The 25345-nt window shown below is 45.5% G+C and overlaps 1 protein-coding gene across 2 annotated transcripts in view; it reads right to left on the reverse strand.

Annotated features, from left to right (window-relative positions):
* The window catches only part of syt17 (synaptotagmin XVII), an 81136-nt gene that overhangs the window by 50628 nt on the left and 5163 nt on the right, over positions 1 to 25345 (reverse strand). The window contains exons 3-4 of one of the 2 annotated variants that reach the window (XM_059654202.1): positions 25119 to 25267; positions 17433 to 17578 (exon numbers count right to left, since the gene is read on the reverse strand). In XM_059654202.1, the coding sequence (XP_059510185.1) occupies positions 17433 to 17578; positions 25119 to 25267 (295 nt within the window). Of the gene's footprint in view, positions 1 to 17432; positions 17579 to 25118; positions 25271 to 25345 lie in introns of both variants that reach the window. The other variant, XM_059654201.1, reaches the window with a different exon arrangement.

Consider the following 25345-nt stretch of genomic DNA (forward strand, 5'->3'; position numbering starts at 1 on the left):
GGATTTATAATTAAAATAAACTGACAATCTACCAATCAAACAGTTCATTTACATCCGTGCTTCTAGTCGAGAGTTTCTTGAGTCTATAGTAAGGACACAGCGCTCAGGTATTCTATCAATCACCTGCTTACACCATTATGTAGATCATCATTTCCTGTGAGTTTGATGTATCTCCATTGCTTATCAAAATATCACAGGATTTTTTTTGCACTGAACTTAGGGCTGCAGTATTTGTGACAATCTGCAGTCAAAAGTGCTGAATGGATGATCCAACTCAGCTTCCTCCAGAGGTCCCAGTTTCAGCCATTTCAACTGTGTGGAATAAACAGTTTCAGGCTCCTTACCTAAGGAAAGATACAGTGGTATCGGGGCAGTCCAAAGGTCACTTGGTTGATACCGAGTATACAGGCAGTTTTGTGAGGAGATGTTCAGTAGGTTGGACCTGTACTCATTGGAGTTTAGAAGAATGAGAGGTGACCCTACTGATGCAGACCGGTAGTTACCCCTCTGTGGGAGAGTCGAAAACCAGACAGCATCATCTCAGAATAAAGGGGTCACACATTCAGGAGAGAGAGGAGGGGGAATGTTTTTCTCTCAGTGGGGAGTGAATCTGTGGAATTCTTTAGCACAGCGGGCTGTCGAAGCTGGATCAATAAGTAAATATGAGGCTGAGATCAATTTTCAATCAATAATGGAATCAAGGATTGTGAAAAAAAACCAGAAAAGTAGAGTTGAGGATCAGCCATGATCTCAATGTATGGCAGAGCAGATTTGATGGGCTGAATGGCTGATTTACTCCATGTGATATCACGAAGTAGTCTAAAGCACTAGACATTGAAATGGCTATAGGTCCTGACAATAGTTTGTTAATTGTACTGCAGACTTATGCTCTACACCTAGCTGCGCACATAGCCAAGCTGTTCCAGTACAGTTGTCACACCTACCCAACAATGTGGAAAATTGCCCATGTGTGTCCTGTACGTAAAAAGCAGGACAAATCCAACCCGGCCAATTACCGCCCACCAGTCTCCTCTAAATCATCAGTAAAGTGATGGAAGGTGTCAGTAACAGCGCTATCGAGCAGCACCAGCTCAGCAATTACCTGCTCAGTGACGCCCAGTTTGGGTTCCACCAGGGACACTCAGCTCCTGACCTCATTACAGCCTTGGCTCAAACATGCTGTAGGTTGCAGAGAGACATAGATAAGCTGCAGAGCTGGGCTGAGAGGTAGCAAATGGAGTTTAATGCAGACAAGTGTGAGGTGATGCACTTTGGTAGGAGTAACCGGAAGGCAAAGTACTGGGCTAATAGTAACATTCTTGGTAGTGTAGATGAGCAGAGAGATCTCGGTGTCCATGTACACAGATCCTCGAAAGTTGCCACCCAGGTTGACAGGGCTGTTAAGAAGGCATACAGTGTTTTAGCTTTTATTAAGAGAGGGATCGAGTTCCGGAACCAAGAGGTTATGCTGCAGCTGTACAAAACTCTGGTGCGGCTGCACTCGGAGTATTGTGTACAGTTCTGGTCACCGCATTATAAGAAGGATGTGGAAGCTTTGGAAAGGGTGCAGAGGAGATTTACTAGGATGTTGCCTGGTGTGGAGGGAAGGTCTTATGAGGAAAGGCTGAGGGACTTGAGGCTGTTTTCATTAGAGAGAAGAAGGTTGAGAAGTGACTTAATTGAAACATATAAAATAATCAGAGGGTTAGATAGGGTGGATAGGGAGAGCCTTTTTCCTAGGATGGTGACGGCGAGCACGAGGGGGCATAGCTTTAAATTGAGGGGTGAAAGATATAGGACAGATGTCAGAGGTAGTTTCTTTACTCAGAGAGTAGTAAGGGAATGGAACACTTTGCCTGCAACGGCAGTAGATTCGCCAACTTTAGGTACATCTAAGTCGTCATTGGATAAGCATGTGGACGTACGTGGAATAGTGTAGGTTAGCTGGGCTTGAGATGGGTATGACAGGTCGGCACAACATCGAGGGCCGAAGGGCCTGTACTGTGCTGTAATGTTCTATGTTCTATGTTCTATGGGCAAGTGAGCTGGATTGTAGAGGGGAATTCAGGGTCTCTGCCTTGATATGAAGGCTGCATTCGATCGAACATGGCATCAAAGAACCTGAGCGAAACTGGAATCAATGCAAAACAGGGGGAAATCACTCCAATGGTTGGGCCATCTCTGATACATAGGAAGATGGTTGTGGTGTTTGGAAGTCAATCAGTTCAGCTCCAGGACATCAGTGCATGGCAGGGTGAGGTACAGGGTCATTGTTCAAACTGGAGACTGTGACCAGCAGTGCACCACAAGGATCAGTGCTAAGTCCACACATTCAAATAAATGATCTGGATGAAATTATAGTACACTCAGCTGGTTTGCAAATTTGCAGATGACACCAAAATGGGAGGTATAGTGGGCAGTGAAAAAGGTTATCTAACGGTGCAAAAGGATCTTGATCAACCGAACCAATGGGCCGAAGAACGGCAGATTAATGACAGTTTAATTAGAATCCCCATAATATGGAAACAGGCAGTTCAGCCCATCGAGTCCACATCAAGGCACTGAACAGCAACCCAGCAGATGGAACTCCCTCCCATAACCCTGAATTTCCCATGGTTAATGCACCTAACCCACACATCCCTGGGCACTATGGGCAACTTAGCACGGCCAAGCTACCTAACCTGCACATCTTTAGAACGTGGGATGAAACCCACACAGGCAAAGGGAGAGCGTGCAAACTCTACAGGTAGTTGTCCAAGGCTGAAACCAAACCCAGGTCAAACCTGGGTCCCTGGCGCTGTGAGGCAGCAGTGTTAACCACTGAGCCACTGTGCCACCCATTTTGATAAATGCAAGGTGTTGCATTTTGGTTAGGCAATCCATGGCCAGGCTTATACAGTTAATGGTAAGGCCTTCGGGAGTCAAACAGAGAGGCTGAGGGCGGAGGTACATAACACCTTGAAAGTGGTGTCACAGGTAGACCGGGCAGTGGAGAAGGTGTTTGGGTCAGAGCTGTGAGTATATGAGTTGGGACATCATGTTACAGCTGCACAAGTCATTTGTAAGGTAACATTTGGAGTACTGTGTACAGTTCTGGTCACCCTGCTATGCTATTAAAGAATGAACAGGCAGGAAGAGGATAAATGACCACTAGAGAGACTGGCGCAAAGCACTGTAGTGTAGGAGTCCCCTCTCTGTAATTGTTTTGGACATTGTTTGGGGAGAGGGCTATGCAGGGGAACATACTGGGAACCAACTTAATAGCATCATGGGTGGGTCTGCTGCTGAAGAGGGGAGGAACGAGAATGGTGAGTCTGTAGCGATAGTGGGTTCAGCTGTGACAGCAGCAGGCAGGTGGTTCTGCAGCCACAAAGGAGACTCCAGGATAGTATATTGCCTCCCCGGGTCAGACAGGTCACTGATCAGCTGCAGGGCATTCAGAAGGGAGAGGTCAAACAGACCGAGATCCTAGTACCAATCAGTACCAATGACACAGGTGCAAAATGGAATGCATCCACACAAGTAGAATATAGCAAGTTAGGGCATAAACTACAAGGTAGATGCATGTGTATTGCAAGTAGCTATAACTGGTTATGCTACAGTTGTAATCACAGAGACATGGCTGCAGGGTGACCAAAGCAGGGACTTGAGCTTTCATTGTTAAGGAAGGATAAATAAGGAAAGGAGGTGGCATCGCATTATGAGCAATTAAATCAACAGAACAGGGAGAAATGGCGTTGGCTCAGAAATCTGTTGGGGTGGCAATAAGAAACACGAAGGTGCAGCAGACACTGGCAGTGTTGTTTACAGGGTGGCATCCAGCAGCAGGCACTGGCAGTGTTGTTTACAGGGTGATAACCAGCAACAGACACTGGCAGTGTTGTTTACAGGGTGGTAACCAGCAGCAGGCACTGGCAGTGTTGTTTACAGAGTGGCATTCTGCAGCAGACACTGGCAGTGTTGTCTACAGGGTGGTAACCAGCAGCAGGCACTGGCAGTGTTGTTTACAGAGTGGCATTCCGCAGCAGGCACTGGCAGTGTTGTTTACAGGGTGATAACCAGCAGCAGACACTGGAAGTGTTGATTACAGGGTGGTAACCAGCAGCAGACACTGGCAGTGTTGTTTACACAGTGGTAACCAGCAGCAGACACTGGCAGTGTTGTTTACAGGGTGGTAACCAATAGCAGACACTGGCAGTGTTGTTTACAGGGTGGCATTCCGCAGCAGGCACTGGCAGTGTTGTTTACAGGGTGGCATCCAGCAGCAGGCACTGGCAGTGTTGTTTACAGGGTGGTAACCAGCAGCAGACACTGGCAGTGTTGTTTACAGGGTGGTAACCAGCAGCAGACACTGGCAGTGTTGATTACAGAGTGGTAACCAGCAGCAGACACTGGCAGTGTTGTTTACAGAGTGGCATCCAGCAGCAGACACTGGCAGTGTTGTTTACAGAGTGGTAACCAGCAGCAGGCACTGGCAGTGTTGATTACAGAGTGGCATCCAGCAGCAGACACTGGCAGTGTTGTTTACAGAGTGGTAACCAGCAGCAGGCACTGGCAGTGTTGTTTACAGGGTGGTAACCAGCAGCAGACACTGGCAGTGTTGTTTACAGAGTGGTAACCAGCAGCAGGCACTGGCAGTGTTGATTACAGGGTGGTAACCAGCAGCAGGCACTGGCAGTGTTGTTTACAGGGTGGTAACCAGCAGCAGACACTGGCAGTGTTGTTTACAGGGTGGTAACCAGCAGCAGGCACTGGCAGTGTTGTTTACAGGGTGGTAACCAGCAGCAGGCACTGGCAGTGTTGTTTACAGGGTGGTAACCAGCAGCAGGCACTGGCAGTGTTGTTTACAGGGTGGTAACCAGCAGCAGGCACTGGCAGTGTTGTTTACAGAGTGGCATCCAGCAGCAGACACTGGCAGTGTTGTTTACAGGGTGGTAACCAGCAGCAGGCACTGGCAGTGTTGTTTACAGGGTGGTAACCAGCAGCAGGCACTGGCAGTTGACAGAAGGGTTCAAGTGAAACCATGTACGACTTTAATTTACAGATAGATTAGACAAACTGAACGTGTGTGTGTGGGGACGGATTGTGCGTGTCTCTGCGTGTGGTTTAGAAGGGGTGGACTTGTAGAATTCATTGCCGCAGAGTGCAGTGGAGGCCGGGACGTTGGATGCCTTCAAGGCGGAGATCGACAAATTCTTGATCTCAGAAGGAATCAAGGGCTACAGAGAGAGTGCAGGGAAGTGGAGTTGAAATGCCCATCAGCCATGATTTAAATGGCGGAGTGGACTTGATGGGCCGAATGGCCTTACTTCCACTCCTATGTCTTATGGTCTTATGGTCTAACTAGCAATAATATTATACAGGAAGATTCCCTGGCATGTGTATGTGATGAGAAATGATTAATTTACAAACATGTTGCATGGAGTCTGTTGGGGAAAAGCAATCATAAAATGATAGAATTTTCATTCGGGTGAAGATTGAAGAATCCAAAACTGGGGATGCTAAATCTAAATAAATGGAACTACCAGGATATGGGAAGTGAGTTGGCCAGAACGGATAGGGAATCTTACTAAAGGGCTGGCATTGACAGGGAGTACCTGATATTTAAGAAAACTGCGCATGTATTATAACAATTATTCATTCTTATCCAACCAAAAACTAAAATTGGCCGTCAGCTCAACCATGGCTTAGGAAAGAAATTAGGGACAAAATTAGATTCAGAGGGGCGACAAATGAAATTGTCAGAAGGAGCATCAAGCTTGAGGTGTAGTGGCATTTTAGAATACAGCTGAAACATACAAAAAGGTTGATAAGGAGGGGAAATAGAGTATGACAGTACACTTGCAAGGAACATAAAAACTGATGGTAAAAGCTTCTAATAATGTGTAATAATTTGTGAAGACAAAGACAGGTCCATCACAATCAGAAATGGGGAAATTATACAAGGGGAAACAAAGAAATGGCATAGGAATTCAGCACATATCCTGGTCTTTACAAAAGAGAACATTAGTAATGTCCCAAAATGTTAGTAGCAGTGGAGGCCAACTCTCTGGATACTTTCAAGAAAGAGATTGATACAGCTCTTAAAGATAGTGGAATCAAGGGTTATGGGGATAAGGCAGGAACAGGATACTGATTGGGGATGATCAGCCATGATCATAATGAATGATGGTGCTGGCTCGAAGGGCCGAATGGCCTATTCCTGTACCTATTGTCTATTCTCTAAACCAAGGGTCTGGATAGCAAGAAGGAAAAACTGATGAAAATCTGTATTCGGGAAAATATGGTGCTAGAGAAATTAATCGGGCTAACTGTTTACAAATTCCCAAGGCTTGATAGTCTGCATCTCAGAATACTAAAGAAAGTAACAAAAACAAAATTGCTGGAAAAGCTCAGCAGGCCTGGCAGCATCTGTGAAAGAAAGAAACAGTTAATGTTTCAGTTCCTCAAATCCTCCTCAGACAACCCCTCCTGTGAGAAAGGGTCAGTCACTGGACCCGAAACATTAACCCTGGCTTTTTCTTTCACAGGCACTGCCAGGCCTGCTGAGCTTTTCCAACAACTTTGTTTTTGTTCCTGATTTACAGTATCCAAAGTTCTTTCAGTTTTTACCAAAGGAAGTGGCCCTGGGAATATTGGATGCATTGACGGCCGTCTTACATAAATCCATAGATTCTGGAGCAATTCCTACAGACTGGTGGGTGACAAAAGTCCCCCCACTATTTCAAAAAGGAAAGAAAAAGCAGGGAATTACAGCCGAGTTAGTCTAATGTCAATAGTGACGAAAATGCTAGAATATACTATAAAACTCTACAAAGGGATTCTCCTTACACATTAACAGAATATTTTGAAAACTTTAAAGAGATTCAACAAAATCAGTGTGGGTTTGTCAATGGGAAACCATATTTAACTGGATATTGAGTTTTTGAGGATATTAATTGTAGGGGTAGGGAACAGCCCATGGATATGCTGCTTTTGGATTTCAACAAGGCTTTTGATAAGGTCCCGTGTAAAGAGCTAGTGCGCAAAATGACAACACACGGGACTGGGCTTTTTACATGGATTGAGAATTAGTTGACAGGCCGGAAATAGAGAGTGGGAATAAATGGGCCTTTTTTGGAATGGCAGGCAGTGAGTAGTTGGGTACTACAGGGATCAGTGTGCGTGCCCTGGATAATCACAATAAATGTCTTGGTTTGAATGAGGGCACCAACTGCAACTTTTCCAAGTTTCTGGACAACAAGAAATGAGGTAGGTTTGTGAAGAGCACAGTCAGGGTGTTTGTGACAAGTTGAGTGAGTGAGCAACCGTGGCAGCTGCAGTACAATGTGGATAAACATGAGGTTTTACACATTCCTGTGAAAAATAAAAGTGCAAAGTACGATCGAAGTGGCGATATGTTGGGAAGTACAGATGTACAACGGGATCTGGGTGCCTGTGCACACCAGTCAATGAAAGTGGTTAGGCAGCTGAAGCAAGCAATTGGGAAGGTAAACAGTGTATTGGCTGTCATTGCAGGAGGATTTGAGTTCAGGGAAAGAGATGTCTTACTGCGGTTATACAGGGCCTTGGTGAGACCGCACCTGGAGCATCACGTGCAGTTTTGGTTTCCTTCCTTAAGACAGGATATACTTGCCGTACAGAGAGTGCGGTGGAGGTTCACTCAGCTGATACCGAGGATGACAAGTGAGCAGAGATCGGTTTCGACAGGGTCAGCATTCACTAGAGTTCAGAAGGATGAGAGGGGATCTGATCAAAATGTAAAATTCTAACAGGGCTGGACAGACTAGATACAGGGAGAATGCTGTCCCCTGGTTGGGGAGTCTAGAATCAGGGGACACAGTGTCAGGATTCAGGGTAGACCATTTCAGACCGAGATGAGGAACCATTTCTTCACTCAGAGGGTGGTCAGGCTGTGAAACTCATTACCACAGAAGGTGCTGGAGCATGGGCCTCTGAGTATATTCGAGAAAGTGTGACAAAGTTGTGTATAGTAATGGTGAATTAGAAGGCAGGAAGCTAGAATTTGTTAAAAAGGGAGAACAGCGAATAGGATCTATACAGAAAAGGAAGTGTCTGTACATAGCTGAAGATATTCAACCAGTTCGAAAATGGAAACATGAATCAATTGGCTGTGTGATTGGAAGGTCTGTTTTGATGTTTTGGCAATGAGTTAGAATCAGTCAGTAAATTTAAACCATGCACTTAGTGACTGAACACCAATCGAATTGAAAACTGATGGTTTTGATAATATCAGATCAATGCTACTGTAAGAAAATTGATATGTCATCCAAGGTATATAAAGAGAGGGTTTTTGAAAAAAATCAGTGTGAAAGTGAGCTGCCACCATAGAAATAGTGTCTAACTCTCACAAGAAACTTCTCAGCTCTCTAAAAAAGCACCATCTTGTCTGAAACAGGTACCACAGCACTTCTAGCTAAGAGTTTTCATCGAGAAAACATCTCTGACAGCAGGACCAGCAGAAGAAAAGTGTTTATGACTTGAGAGATAGTGGAGAAGGCAGAACATTCTAGAAGATACATTCTGTGGACTTTAAGAGACTAAGTTTTAATATTTTTCTGACTACTTGGGTTACATCAGTGGGACTTGTGTTTATTGGAATAGTGTACCAGTAGAATTTTGTTCAGTTAGGGAATGGTTACAAATTGTTTGGTTTGTTAGTAATTCCTTTAGTTTGTTCACAGTTAGGGTCCATGGTAGAGACAGAGCCTGTGAGGACCTACTCTTCAAATGACAGCTGGCACACTCCTCTTTAATCTTGCTGCTCCTTAAGAGGCAGAACTACTGGTGGGAAAATTCATGAGGGTGAACAAGTGGAGCCCTCTGATTGGAGGATTCATGAGGGTGAGCAAGAAGAGCCCTGTGATTGGTGCAGCTGGAGGGGTGGGTGGGCTTATTCTGGCTGCTCCCTGGCCCTCCCACAACCAACACACGGCAGAGACTCCGGAAATTAGAGCAATAACTATTATAAGAGGAAGGGACAGGGGAGCAGGAACCCTCAGGTCAGATGTGGGCTTGTCCATTTTTAAAATCGAATCTCATACCTGATTCATTAGTTAAATTTGAATCATCCAGCATCATCTGAATCTTTCCTCTATAATACCTGTTCGCAGTCAGACTGTGGGAGATTTTGTTCTCACAGACTAACAAAACCATCTCCTTTATCGATCCCAAGTTAAAAGGTTTCATGTCTCTAAACCATTATCGTTACATGCACTGTATAGAGGTGAACACCCCTAAAAAACATTCAACACTTACTTGACGATGTCCTATGTCCCAGGCACCTATCCCACACATCAGACCTTGTTACCATACAGCCTGCCATTACACACCTCCTGTTGTTAGTCACTAACAGTCCCCATTAACAACTATTCACCCTCCCAGCCTGATCGTTAGCAACTCCTTTGTTAATCCAACTGTTCTGCTCTCTCTTTGGGCTCTATCTTGTTGTTTACTCCCTACCCCAGCCCCGTCCCTATCTTTTGTTTATAAAGTGGCATTTTCCCTGCCACCATCAGTTCTGAGGAAGGGTCATCAGGCCTGAAACATTAACTCTGTTTTCTCCTCACAGATGCTATCAGACCTGTTGAGCTTTTCCAGCAACTTTGTTTTTGTTCCTGATATAGAGCATTCACAGTTCTTTTGGTTTTTGTTGACTATTCCTTGCTTACTATGATCTGCCTGTACTGCTCGCAAACAAACTTTTTCACTGTACTCAGGTACACGTGATAATAAATCAAACCGATCAATCAATGATGACACCTTGAAAGTGTCGGTATTACAGAGCAACAGGTGCTGGATGTCTTAAAACATACGAAGCTGCATGAATCCCCAGAACCTGATCAGATATACCCTAGAACTCCATGGGAAGCTTGGGAAGTGATTGCTGGGCCCCTTGGTGAGATCTTTGTATCTTGGATAGCCACAGGTGAGGTGCTGGAAGACGGGAGGTTGGCTAACGTGGCACCACTATTTAAGAAGTGTGATAAGGAAAAGCAGGGAACTACAGACCAGTGAGCTGATATCGATGGTGGGCAAGTTGGAGGGAAACCTGAAGGGCAGGATTTACATGTATTTGGAAAAGCAAGGACTGGGAAGGCATAGTCAACAAGACTTTGTGCATGGAAAATCCTGTTTCACAAACTTGATTGAGTCTTTTGAAGAAGTAATAGAACATAGAACATAGAACAATACAGCACAGAACAGGCCCTTCGGCCCTCGATGTTGCGCCGACCTGTGAACTAATCTAAGCCCCTCCCCCCACACTATCCCATCATCATCCATATGCTTATCCAACAACTGTTTAAATGCCCCTAATGTGGCTGAGTTAACTACATTGGCAGGCAGGGTGTTTCACGCCCTTACCACTCTCTGAGTAAAGAACCTGCCTCTGACATCTGTCTTAAATCTATCACCCCTCAATTTGTAGCTGTGCCCCCTTGTACAAGTTGAAGTCATCATCCTCAGAAAAAGACTCTCAATGTCCACCCTATCTAATCCTCTGATCATCTTGTATGTCTCTATTAAATCCCCTCTTAGCCTCCTTCTCTCCAATGAGAACAGACCCAAGCCCCTCAGCCTTTCTTCATAGGGCCTGCGCTCCAGACCAGGCAACATCCTGGTAAATCTCCACTGCACCTTTTCCAATGCTTCCACATCCTTCCTGTAATGGGGCGACCAGAACTGCAATGAAAAGGATTGATGAGGGCAGAGTGATGGATGTGATCTATATGGACTTCGATAAGGCATTTGATAAGGTTCCTCATGGCAGACTGGTTAGCAAGGTTAGATCGCACAGAATACGGTGGGGGGGGGGGTGGGGGGGGGGGGGGGTGGGACTGGCTATTTGGAAACAGAGCTGGCTCGAAGGTAGGATGCCGAGGGTGATGGTGGAGGGTTGCTTTTCAGACTAGAGACCTGTGACTAGCTATGTGCCACAAGGATCGGTGCTGGATCCACTGCTTTTCATTATTTATATACATGATTTGGATGTGAACACAGGAGGTATGGTTATTAAGTCTGCAGATGACACCAAAATTGGAGGTGTAGTGGACAGCGAAGGTTACCTCACAGTACAAAGGGATCTTGATCAAATGGGCCAATGGGCTGAGGAGTGGCAGCTGGAGTTTAATTTAGATAAATGTGAGGTGTAGCGTTTTGGAAAGGCAAATCAGAGCAGGACTTATACACTTAATGGTAAGGTCCTGGGGAGTGTTGCTGAACAAAGAGACCTTGGAATGCAGGTCCATCCTTGGAAGTGGAGTCACAGGTAGATAGTGCACTGAGTATAGGAGTTGGGATGTACTGTTGCGGCTGTACAGGACATTGGTTAGGCCACTATTGGAATACTGCATGCTGTTCTGGTCTCCCTGCTACAGGAAGGATGTTGTGAAACTTGAAAGGGTTCAGGAAAGGTTTATAAGGAGGTTGTCAGGGTTGGAGGGTTTGATCCATGGGGAGAGATGAATAGGCTGGGGCTATTTTCCCCAGAGCGTCGGAGGCTGAGGTGTGACCCTATAGAGGTTTATAAAATCGTGAGGAGCACGAACAGGGTGAATAGATAAGGTCTTTTACCCAGGGTAGGGGAGTCCAAATCTAGACGGCATAGGTTTAAGGTGAAAGGGGTAAGATGTAAAAGGGACCTTAGGGCAACTTTTTTGTGCAGAGGGTGGTGCTGTGTGACTGCATCACCTCATGAGGGAGGGAGTGCAAATTAAAACAGAGGCCCTCAAAATGAAGAAAACACTTTGAAATGGGTCCTGGTGAGAAAACATATTATTTGACCCCAAGTGAGGGCAAAGTGAATCACAGGATCATACAATAGGCCCTTCAGCCCGTTGAGTCTGTACTGCTAAAATGATGCCATGACTCAATCAGTGTCTCTACAGTGAAGTCAGGTCTTCACTGACACTCCTGCTGTGATCTCTAAGCAGAAATGTATATGCATTGGGGATTGAATACACAGTCTGGGCCCTCTTTCGATCTACAGAAGTTGGCCTATCCAGACCGAATGTTTGTTGGCCAGGTCCATGCAGACCTAGAAACTCACAAGAATTCACAGATTCCAGCCTTAGAACTAAAGACTGTAATGCAGCGATGTTTAACCAGCAAAGTGCAAAGACAATCACAAATGACAGAAACATAAATACAGAAATAATCCCAGCAAAAATCTAAACTTCAAATGCAACCAAGAGGGTCGCAACCTCACTTTAAGAAACACTCCAAAACAGACTGGCCACATTGTGCAGGAACAAACAGACATCACTTATCATTAAACCTCGTTAGGGGTTTACTACAGGCCCCCCAATAGCGGCAGGGAGATTGAAGAAAGCATAGGTCGGCAGATTTTGGAAAATTGTGGACGCAGTAGGGTTGTTGTAATGGGTGACTTTAACTTTCCTAATATTGATTGGAACCTCCTTCGAGCAGAAGATTTGAATGGAGCTGTTTTTGTAAGGTGTGTTCAGGAGGGTTTCCTAACTCAGTACGTTGAAAGGCCGATGCGGGGAGAGGCCATTCTAGACTTGGTGCTCGGAAACAAGCCAGGGCGGGTATCAGATCTTGTGGTGGGAGAGCATTTTGGTGATAGTGACCATAACTGCCTCACATTCTACATAGCTGTGGAGAAGGAGAGGATTAGGCAAAATGGGAGGATATTTAATTGGGGAAGAGGAAACTATGATGCGATTAGACATGAGTTAGGAAGCATGGACTGGGAGCAATTGTTCCATGGTAAAGGCACTATAGACATGTGGAGACTGTTTAAGGAACAGTTGTTGCGAGTGATGAGTAAATATGTCCCTCTGAGACAGGCAAGAAGGGGTAAGATAAAGGAACTTTGGATGACGAGAGCGGTGGAGCTTCTCGTCAAAAGGAAGAAGGTAGCTTACATAAGGTGGAGGAAGCTAGGGTCAAGTTCAGCTAGAGAGGATTACACGCAGGCAAGGAAGGAGCTCAAAAATGGTCTGAGGAGAGCCAGGAGGGGGCACGAGAAAGGCTTGGCAGAAGGAATCCGGGAAAACACAAAGGCATTTTACACTTACGTGAGGAATAAGAGAATGATCAAAGAAAGAGTAGGGCCGATCAGGGATAGCATAGGGAACTTGTGTGTGGAGTCTGAGGAGGTAGGGGAAGCCCTAAATGAGTTTTTTGCTTCTGTCTTTACGAAAGAAACGAACTTTGTAGTGAATGAAACCTTTGAAGAGTAGGTGTGCATGCTGGAATGGATAGAGATAGAGGAAGCTGATGTGCTGAAAATTTTGTCAAACATTAAGATTGACAAGTCGCCAGGCCCGGACCAGATTTGTCCTCGGCTGCTATGGGAAATGAAAAATGCAATTGCTTCACCACTTGCGAAGATCTTTGCATCCTCGCTCTCCACTGGAGTCGTACCTGAGGACTGGAGAGAGGCAAATGTAATTCCTCTCTTCAAGAAAGGAAATAGGGAAATCCCCGGCAATTACAGACCAGTAAGTCTCACGTCTGTCGTCTGCAAGGTGTTAGAAAGGATTCTGAGGGATTTATGACCATCTGGAAGAGCGTGGCTTGATTAAATGCAGTCAACACGGCTTTGTGAGGGGCAGGTCATGCCTCACAAACCTTATCGAGTTCTTTGAGGATGTGATTAGAAAATTTGATGAGGGTCGAGCTGTGGATGTGGTGTATATGGACTTCAGCAAGGCATTTGATAAGGTTCCCCATGGTAGGCTCATTCAGAAGGTCAGGAGGAATGGGATACAGGGGAACTTAGCTGTCTGGGTACAGAATTGGCTGGCCAACAGAAGACAGCGAGTGGTAGTAGAAGGAAAATATTCTGCCTGGAAGTCAGTGGTGAGTGGGGTTCCACAGGGCTCTGTCCTTGGGCCTCTACTGTTTATAATTTTTATTAATGACTTGGATGAGGGGATTGAAGGATGGGTCAGCAAGTTTGCAGACGACACAAAGGTCGGAGGTGTCGTTGACAGTGTAGAGGGCTGTTGTAGGCTGCAGCGGGACATTGACAGGATGCAGAGATGGGCTGAGAGGTGGCAGATGGAGTTCAACCTGGATAAATGCGAGGTGATGCATTTTGGAAAGTCAAATTTGAAAGCTGAGTACAGGAATAAGGATAGGATTCTTGGCAGTGTGGAGGAACAGAGGGATCTTGGTGTGCAGATACATAGATCCCTTAAAATGGCCACCCAAGTGGACAGGGTTGTTAAGAAAGTATATGGTGTTTTGGCTTTCATTAACAGGGGGATTGAGTTTAAGAGTCGTGAGATCTTGTTGCAGCTCTATAAAACATTGGTTAGACCGCACTTGGAATACTGTGTCCAGTTCTGGTCACCCTATTATAGGAAAGATGTGGATGCTTTGGAGAGGGTTCAGAGGAGGTTTACCAGGATACTGCCTGAACTGGAGGGCTTATCTTATGAAGAGAGGTTGACTGAGATCGGACTTGTTTCATTGGAGAAAAGGAGGAGGAGAGGGGACCTAATTAGGTATACAAGATAATGAGAGACATAGATAGAGTTGATAGCCAGAGACTATTTCCCAGGGCAGAAATGGCTAGCACGAGGGGTCATAGTTTTAAGCTGGTTGGTGGAAAGTATCGAGGGGATGTCAGAGGCAGGTTCTTTACGCAGAGAGTTGTGAGAGCATGGAATGCGTTGCCAGCAGCAGTTGTGGAAGCAAGGTCATTGGGGTCATTTAAGAGACTGCTGGACATGTATATGGTCACAGAAATTTGAGGGTGCGTACATGAGGATCAATGGTCGGCACAACATCGTGGGCTGAAGGGCCTGTTCTGTGCTGTACTGTTCTATGTTCTATGTTCTAATAAAACGAATATAAATATGTCTCATTCTGCCTCTGAAGTTGCAAGACACAAAATGCAACAAGTCAGTATTAAGCAGAATATACTCCAAACTAAAACCACCATATCTACCAGTCTCTACATGGACAGCAAAACCTCACAAGTCTGCTGTGACAGCTCATTCCTCGACATTAATGCAAACTGCATGTTTCAGTCCCACAGTGCATGAAGCCACAGAGATTATTTGAAGATTTTATTTACTCTGTTTCTAACCCACTTCAGGTGATTACTCCAAATTAAATATTCCCTGTACACAAATATTCTCAAGTGGTTACTATTTTGTAACTAATCTCACCCATCCTTTGTGTTAAAATCTTAAACCATCATTATTCTGTGTGCTCTTGTGCTCCTGAGATGCTGCTTGGCCTGCTGTGTTCATCCAGCTCCACACTTTGTTATCTTGGATTCTCCAGCATCTGCAGTTCCCATTATCACTGATACATTATTCTATGTGCAGTCATTTCAAGCTATCCATTACTTTTCATATTATCAGACAGGATACATCAAACATTAAGAACAAAACTAACCCCCCCTTCAGGGGTCATTGAAATGTGAATTGGGACGACATAATCTGCAAATAACTCCTAAATCAACATTAGTTGTTACATTTCACCTCAATATCAGCACATCCAGTTTGGAATAAAATAGCAGCTGGACAAATCAAAAATGTTGATGCACTTAAAGATTTGCAAGAACGGGTTGCATAGACTATTTGTATTCTTGTGAGTCTAGAAAATTAAAGATGTTAAAATTGAAATAATGTTGTTGATGAAAGGATGTAATGGGACAGATAAAGACAGAAGCTATTTTCTCTGGCTAAGTAATCTACAACAAGAGGGCAGAATCTGAAAATTGGAGTAATGCCAACCAGGGGCGATGTATACAAACACTAGCGAGTTTTGAGAAGATTTGTAGCTCAGGTTGAGGTTCTGGATGTGAGTTTGCTCGCTGAGCTGGAAGGTTAGTTTTCAGACGTTTCGTCACCATTCTAGGTAACATCATCAGTGAGCCTCCGACGAAGCGCTGGTGTTATGTCCCGCTTTCTATTTATCTGGTTAGGTTTCCTTGGGTTGGTGATGCCATTTCCTGTTCTTTTTCTCAGAGGATGGTAGATTGGCTCCAAATCAATGTGTTTGTTGATGGAATTCCGGTTGGAATGCCATGCTTCTAGGAATTCTCGTGCATGTCTCTGTTTGGCTTGTCCTAGGGTGGATGTGTTGTCCCAATCAAAGTGGTGTCCTTCCTCATCTGTATGGAACGATACGAGTGATAGTGGGTCATGTCGTTTTGTGGCTAGTTGATGTTCATGTATCCTGGTGGCTAGCTTCCTGCCAGTTTGTCCAATGTAGTGTTTGTCACAGTTCTTGCAAGGTATTTTGTAGATGACGTTCGTTTTATTTGTTGTCTGTATAGGGTTTTTTAAGTTCATTAGCTGCTGTTTTAGTGTGTTGGTGGGTTTGTAATGCCAAGGGGTCCGAGTAGTCTGGCAGTCATTTCGGAAATGTCTTTGATGTAGGGGAGCGTGGTTATGGTTTCTGAGCCCTAAAACAGCAGCTAATGAACTTAAAAGACCCTATACAGACAACAAATAAAACGAACGTCATCTACAAAATACCTTGCAAGAACTGTGACAAACACGACATTGGACAAACTGGCAGGAAGCTAGCCACCAGGATACATGAACATCAACTAGCCACAAAACAACATGACCCACTATCACTCGTATCCTTACATACAGATGAGGAAGGATACCACTTTGATTGGGACAACACCTCCATCCTAGGACAAGCCAGAGACATGCACGAGAATTCCTAGAAGCATGGCATTCCAACAGGAACTCCATCAACAAACACATTGATTTGGAGCCAATCTACCATCCTCTGAGAAAAAGAACAGGAAGTGACATCACCAACTCAAGGAAACCTAACCAGATAAATAGAAAGCGGGACATAACACCAGCGCTTCGTCGGAGGCTCATTGATGATGCTACCTAGAATGGTGACGAAACGTCTGAAAACTAACCTTCCAGCTCAGCGAGCAAACTCACATCCAGTATACAAACACTTCCTAACACAAAACGGTTGGAAATCTGGAAATTTCTCCCACAAAAAGCTTGCTGTCACTGAGCACAAATTGAACATTTCAAATCTGAGAGCAAAGGATTTTCATTAAGCAGAGGAATTAAACCTTACAGAATCAAAACAGCTACATATTGCTGTAAAGTCAATTACTTTGTTCAGTGTTAAGAGAACCAGGTGGTGACTATTAATTATTTTTGAGCACACAGAAATAGAGGACAACTGGGGCATAGGGTGTGGGGTGAGAGCTGTGATTCTGTGCAAGTAATTAAACTCTCTCAGCAAAGAACAGCGATGTGTTTTGGTTTCGGATCCACCAACAGGTTTCGATTCCATTAACAGTTCATGGAACTAAAATGAAAATCAGTCATGATCTGATTGAATGGTAAAAGAGGTTTGATGAGATTAATGGTCTCCCTCTGGTCCAGTGTTCAACACAGCACGTCAACAGAAATACATTTAATGCATCTCAATCTTACTTGAAATTCGTCTTGTAAAGCTGTAGATGGACCGTGACGTATCTGAGGAACTCTTCCTGTCAGGAAAGATGCCTTGGGGAGTTGGTGGAGGATTGCTGTTAGCATTCTCAGCATCCGTTTCCTGGTCAGTGTTGCGATCATTTATTCTGTTCAATCAAGAAGGTTTTTTATTATTCTAAAGTACGCTTATGAAACACCGTTTACTTAATGAATTATACAGCACTGCAAAATACCTTGCTCAATATGGTTCTGCCAACTTGTTTTGTCTTTAAAATTTTATTTGGTGGTGCCTGTCATTGTTATTCCTGAATTTGCTCTGATATAGTGGAACATTTTTCTATAATGACAGCAAAAGGATTCAAACAGATGTTGAAGTTGATAGTTTTACAATCTGGCCTTCAACTTATTTCATTGTACCACATTTATTATTCCTGTCATACACACAAACGAGCTATCTCCTTTAACAACAGTGACCACAAGAGCAGGTCAGAGGCTATGAATCCTGTAGCGAGTAACTCACCTCCTGACTCCCCAAAATTTGTCCGCCATCTACAAGACACAAGTCAGGAGTGTGACGGAATACTCCTCACCTGCCTGGATGGGGGCAGCTCCAACAACACTCAAGAAGCTTGACACCATCCAGGACAAAACAGCCCACTTCACTGGCCCATTGACAAACGTCCACTCCCTCCTCCACTGGTGTGCAGCAGCGGTGCACACCAGTGACAAGACAGAGCGGGAGCGGGGACAGCGAAGGCCAGGGGCCTGACGGGAGGTAAGTTCTTCATTTCGGCAGCAGAGCTGAGTGGGAGTCGAATTACGCTCTCAGAACGTGAGTGAACTGATGTATCTGGGCAGTGGCTGAACCCGAGATACTACACATGTAGTATCTCCCACCCGTCCTCATTCTCTGACCAAAAAAAGAGACTCTGGTGTGTGGATAGCGTAAGGGTTTTCTTTTTCTTCTTTTTTAATTGTGTGCTGGTAAGTAGAGTGATTTGGGGCAATTTTTTTTTCATTTCATTTGTCTAGTATTTGATATTAGAGCAGGACTAAGTTAAGCTTAAGAGTAAAAATGGCAGGAGATCCCAGACCCGTGTTGTGCTGGTCTTGCTCAATGTGGGAGCTCAGGGACACGGCTGATGTCCCTGACTCCGGCACGTGCAGGAAGTGTGTCCAGCTGCAGCTCTTGTTAGACCACATGACGGCTCTGGAGCTGCGAGTGGGCTCATTTTGGAGCATACGCAATGCTGAGGGCATTGTGGATAGCACATTCAGCAAATTGGTCACACCGCAGATTAGGATTGCTGGGGAAGAAAGGGAATGGGTGACCAAAAGGCAGAGAAAGAGCAGGAAGGCAGTGCAGGTGTCCCCTGCGGTCATCTCCCTCCAAAACAGGTATTCCATTTTGGATACTGTTGGGGGAGATGGCTCACCAGAGGAAGGCAGCAGTAGCCAGGTTCATGGCACCATGGCTGGCTCTGCTGTACAGAAGGGCAGGAAAAAGAGTGGAAGGGCTTTAGTCAGAGGGGATTCGATTGTCAGGGGAGTAGCTAGGCCGTTCTGTGGTTGAAAATAAGATTCCTGAATGGTATGTTGCCTCCCAAGTGCACGGATCAGGGATGTCTCAGATCAGCTGCAGAACATTCTGAAGGGGGAGGGTGAACAGCCAGCTGTCGTGGTGCATATAGGCACCAATGATGTAGGTAGAAAACGGGATGAGATCCTACAAGCAGAATTTAGGGAGTTAGGAGCCAAGTTAAAAAGTAGGACCTCAAAGGTAGTAATCTCAGGATTGCTACCTGTGCCACATGCTAGTCAGTGCAGAAATGAAAGAATAGCCAGGATGAATGCGTGGCTCGAGAGATGGTGCAGGAGGGAGGGATTCAGATTTTTGGGTATTGGGGCCGGTTCTGGGGAGGTGGGACTATTACAAATTGGACGGTCTACACCTGGGCAGGACTGGAACCAATGTCCTAGGGGCTGTTTTTCCTAATGCTGTTGGGGAGGGTTTAAACTAATGTGGCAGGGGGATGGGAACCAAATGAGATTAGTGGTCATTAAGGAGGTAGTAACTAAAACCTGTAAGGAACTGGATAATGGAGTCAGTGTGACTAAAGGGAATAGTAGTCGGGGAGCAGATGATGAACACCGAGGGACAGGTGGTCTGAGGTGCATTTGTTTTAATGCAAGAAGCATAGTAAGTAAGGCAGATGAATTTTAGGGCTTGGATTCGTACCTGGGAGTATGATATTATTGCTGTTACTGAGACTTGGTTGAGGGAAGGGCAAGATTGGCAACTAAATATCCGAGGATATAGATGCTTCAGGCGGGATAGAGGAGGAGGTAAAAGGGGTGGAGGTGTGGAGTAGTTGCATTTTTGGTCAAAGAGGCTATCACAGCTGTGCTGAAGGAGGGCACTATGCAGAACACGAGCAGTGAGGCAATAGAGGCAGAGCTCAGAAATAGGAAGGGTGTGTTAACAATGTTGGGGCTGTACTACAGGCCTCCCAACAGCAAGTGTGAGATAGAGGCACAAATATGTAGACAGATTATGGAAAGGTGTAGGAGCAACAGGGTGGTGGTGATTGGAGATTTTAATTTTCCCAGAATTGACTGGGATGCACTTAGTGTTAGCGGTTTAGATGGAGCAGAATTTGTGAGGAGGGTTTTCTAGAGCAGAATGTAAATAGTCCAACTTGGGAAGGCGTCAGACTGGACCTAGTGCTGGGGAATGAGCCCGGCCAGATGGTTGAAGTTTCAGTAGGGATTACTTTGGGAATGGTGATCACATTTCTGTAAGTTTCAGAATACTGATGGACAAAGATGTGAGTGGTCCTAAAGGAAGAGTGCTAAATTGGGGGAAGGCCAACTGTAGCAAAATACGGCAGGAGCTGGGGAATGTAGATTGGGAGCAGCTGTTTGAAGGTAAATCCACATTTGATATGTGAGAGGCTTTTAAAGAGAGGTTAAATAGAGTGCAGGACAGACATATCCCTGTGAAAATGAGGACTAGAAAGGGCAACATTAGGGAATCATGGATGACAGGTGAAATTGTGAGACTAGCAAAGAGGAGAAAGGAAGCATACATAAGGTCTAGGTGACTGAAAACTGACCAAGTTTTGGAAAAATATCAGGAAAGTAGGACCAATCTGAAATGAGGAATTAAGAGGGCTAAAAGGGATCGTGAAATATCTTTAGCAAACAGGGTTAAGGAAAATCCCAAAGCCTTTTATTCATACATAAGGAGCAAGAGGGTAATTAGAGAAAGGGTTGGCCCACTCAAGGACAAAGGAGGGAAGTCATGCGAGGAGTCAGAGAAAATGAGCGAGATTCTTAATACTCTGCGTCAGGTTTCACCGAGGAGAGGGACATGACGGATGCTGAGATCAGAGATAGATATTTGATTACTCTCAGTCAAGTTGGCATAAGGAGGGGGTAGTGATGGATATTCTAAAAGGCATCAGGGTAGACAAGTCTCCAGGTCTGGATGGGATCTATCCCAGGTTTCTGAGGGACGTGAAAAAGGAAATAGCTGGGGCCTTAACAGATATATTTGCAGCATCCTTGAGCACGGGTTCAATCACATTTGGAATACTGCGCGCAGCTCTGGTTGTCACGTTACCAAAAGGATGTGGATGCTTTGGAGAGGGTGCAGAGGAGGTTCACCAGGATGTTGCCTGGTATGGAGGGCACTAGCTATGAAGAAAGGTTGAGGAGATTAGGATCATTTACATTAGAAAGACGGAGATTGACGGGGGACCTGATTGAGGTCCACAAAATCATGAGGGGTATAGACAGGGTGGATAGCAAGAAGATTTTCCCAGAGTGGGGGACTCAATTACTAGGGGGCACAATTTCAAGGTGAGAGGGGAAAATTTTAAGGGAGATATGCATGGAAAGTTCTTTACGCAGAGGGTGGTGGGTGCCTGGAACGCATTGCCAGTGGAGGTGGTAGAGTCGGGCACAATAGCATCATTTAAGATGTATTGCAGACAGATACATGAATGGGCAGGGAGCAGAGGGATACAGATCCTTGGAAAATAGGCGACAGGTTTAGATAGAGGACCTGAGTCAGTGCATTCTTGGAGGACTGAAGGGCCTGTTCCTGTGCTGTAATTTTCTTTGTTCTAGACTACAGAAATTCACCAAGGATCCTTAGAAAGCACTTTCCAAACCCATGACCACTTCTATCTAGAAGGACAAGGGCAGCAGATACATGGGGACAATACCCCCTGCAAGTTCCCCTCCAAGCCACTCACCCTCCTGACTTGGAAATACGTAACTGTTCCTTCAGAGTCACTGGGTCAAAATCCAGGAATTCCCTCCCTAAGGACTCTGTGGGTTAACACACAGCAGGTGAACTGTAGTGGTTCACGAAGGCAGCTCACTAACACCTTCTCAAGGGCAACTAGAAATGGGCAAGAACTGCTGGCCAGCAATGCCCATGAGCAATGAGTGAATAGAAATAGATAATTAGGGTAGAATTAGTGCTATAAAGGTTTTCTGCATAACTATTTACTTACATTACAATGTAGGCCCAGCGATTTCACCTTTTATGATAGCAAGCTGTTGTGGAGTGCTGCCTAAATGTGAGGTTGTATCTGTTTCTAACTGATCTACAATCTCACCTCACACCCTTCTAACACGAACCCCCCAACCTTTCTGTCTCAATTCTACTTTCACCAAACTCTTGACCATCCAACTCCTCCTCTGCTCCCTTTCTCTGTGGTAGCTGGTAATGACAATGAGGTCCCTCTGTACTCGCTTTCAAATCTCCTAACATTACTCTCTTCAAAGAACTCCTTCTTTGGCCCTGTCCATACAAATCAGTCTCCAACCATAAGACCATAAGACATAGGAGTGGAAGTAAGGCCATTCGGCCCATCAAGTCCACTCCACCATTTAAATCATGGCTGATGGGTATTTTAACTCCATTTCCCTGCACTCTCCCCGTAGCCCTTGATTCCTTCTTATCTTCCCCTACATGTTATCTCCCAAATTCAGTCTTATCTTTGTTGGGAGTCTAGGGGTGAACCTTTCTGATTATAGCGAGTTTTGAGAAGATTTGTAGCTCAGGTTGAGGTTCTGGATGTATATTTGCTCACTGAGCTGGAAGGTTCATTTTCAGCCATTTTGTCACCATTCTAGGTAGCATCATCAATGAGCCTCCAGTGAAGCGCTGGTGTTATGTCCCGCTTTCTATTTATCTGTTTAGGTTTCCTTGGGTTGGTGATGTCATTTCCTGTGTTTGTGTCATTTCCTGTGTTGGTGATGTCATTTCCTGTTCTTTTTCTCAGAGGGTGGTAGATGGGCTCCAAATCAATGTGTTTGTTGATGGAGTTCCGATTGGAATGCCACGCCTCTAGGAATTCTCGTGTGTGTCTCTGTTTGGCTTGTCCTAGGATGGATGTGGCTACCAGAGGAACTACGAAGAGCAGAAGAAAATCACCTATACAGCATATTCAAAAAGAACGGGTACCCAATGAACATAGTCCGACAAGTTCTCAGCAACAAACCCAAACAAACAGACAAAACGGGCTCAGAAACCATAACCACTCTCCCCTACATCAAAGACATCTTGGAAATGACTGCCAGACTACTCGGACCCCTTGGCATCAGGGTAGCCCACAAACCCACCAACACACTAAAACAGCAGCTAATGAACTTAAAAAACCCTATACAGACAACAAATAAAACGAACGTCATCTACAAAATACCTTGCAAGAACTGTGACAAACACTACATTGGACAAACAGGCAGAAAGCTAGCCACCAGGATACATGAACATCAACTAGCCACAAAAAGACATGACCCACTATCACTCGTATCCTTACATACAGATAAGGAAGGACACCACTTTGATTGGGACAACACATCCATCCTAGGACAAGCCAAACATCTTTCTGATGTTTGAAAGCTACATCTTTCTGATTACGTTTCCATCCCAGGCCAGTACTGAGCTGTCCTCATCGACATTACAAGAAGAGATTATACAAATTAGTGACAATGGGAACTGCAGATGCTGGAGAATCCATGACAATAAAATGTGAGGTTGGATCAACACAGCAGGCCCAGGTGCATCTCAGGAGCACAAAAGCTGACGTTTCGGGCCTAGACCCTTTATCAGAGAGGGGGATGGGGTGAGGGTTCTGGAATAAATAGGGAGAGAGGGGCAGGCGGACTCCGTGACTCCCTTGTTCGCTCCACACTGCCCTCCAACCCTCCCACACCCAGCAGCTTCCCCTGCAACCGCAGAAAATGTTACAACCGCAGAAAATGCTACACTTGCCCCCACACCTCCTCCCTCACCCCCATCCCAGGCCCCAAGATGACTTTCCATATTAAGCAGAGGTTCACCTACACATCTGCCAATGTGGTATGCTGCATCCATTGTACCCGGTGTGGCTTCCTCTACATTGGAGAAACCAAGTGGAGGCTTGGGGACCACTTTGCAGAACACCTCCGCTCAGTTCGCAACAAACAATTGCACCTCCCAGTCGCAAACCATTTCCACACCCCCTTCCATTCTTTAGATGACATGTCCATCATGGGCCTCCTGCAGTGCCACAAATGATGCCACCCGAAGGTTGCAGGAACAGCAACTCATATTCCGCTTGGGAACCCTGCAGCCCAATGGTATCAATGTGGACTTCACCAGCTTCAAAATCTCCCCTTCCCCCACCGCATCCCTAAACCAGCCCAGTTCGTCCCCTCCCCCCACTGCACCACACAACCAGCCCAGCTCTTCCCCTCCACCCACTGCATCCCAAAACCAGTCCAACCTCTCTCTGCCTCCCTAACCTGTTCTTCCTCTCACCCATCCCTTCCTCCCACCCCAAGCCGCACCCCCATCTACCTATTAACCTCATCCCACCTGCTTGACCTGTCTGTCTTCCCTGGACTGACCTATCCCCTCCCTACCTCCCCACCTATACTCTCCTCTCCACCTATCTTCTTTTCTCTCCATCTTCGTTCCGCCTCCCCCTCTCTCCCTATTTATTCCAGAACCCTCACCCCACCCCCTCTCTGATGAAGGGTCTAGGCCTGAAACGTCAGCTTTTGTGCTCCTGAGATGCTGCTGGGCCTGCTGTGTTCATCCAGCCTGACATTTTATTGTCTTATACAAATTAGGCCTGTTTTGTACTTTTGTACTTTGGCCTGTTCAAATCTCCCATGTTGCATTAAAGTGGTCAGGTCTCCATCTGTGTACAACATTGATCTAAAATCTTCACTGGTTTCTCTTGGTTAATAATGTATCTGTGGCTCTGGGGACCCTTGCTGTCGTAATGTTGTGATGGTGATAAAATGCCAGCAGTTCCTGCTCACTAACCCTATCACCGTCACACTGCTCTCCCACTAGGGTCTGGTCAGAGTTCCATAGATATACATACACACACACACACAAACACACACGCTGTAACACTCACACATACACACACTCTAAAACTCTCACACACATCTATACACACACACACACACACACACACACACACACACACACACACACACACACACACACACACATCCTGCCAGCATCCAGTTATTTGATTGGCCAGAGACACAGATCTCAGTGGATCACTGCCAACAGCCTGGGGGTAAGAAGTGGAGGACACACACTGAGCACCCAGGCTGAAAGGAGCCCCTGGCTGCTACAACAATGAGCCCATTTCCGATGAGACTTACAGCCAGGGAGGGGTCTGAGCAGGGAATGGTCCCAGAATCTCCACCTCATCCTCCGCAGGCTGGCAGCAGCTCCAGTCCAGGCATTTCTCGCAGCACTTCCTGCATGTCCACCTGCACAGGAGTAAATCCGACACTCTGGACAGAAAGCCCTGCTTTGGCAAACGGAAAACACACCTGCAATTGAGCAGAGCACACAATACATCCCTCCAATGCCCATACTCCCACTC

The sequence above is a fragment of the Stegostoma tigrinum genome, chromosome 23 (genome assembly GCF_030684315.1).
Source record: "Stegostoma tigrinum isolate sSteTig4 chromosome 23, sSteTig4.hap1, whole genome shotgun sequence".
NCBI lineage: Eukaryota > Metazoa > Chordata > Chondrichthyes > Orectolobiformes > Stegostomatidae > Stegostoma > Stegostoma tigrinum.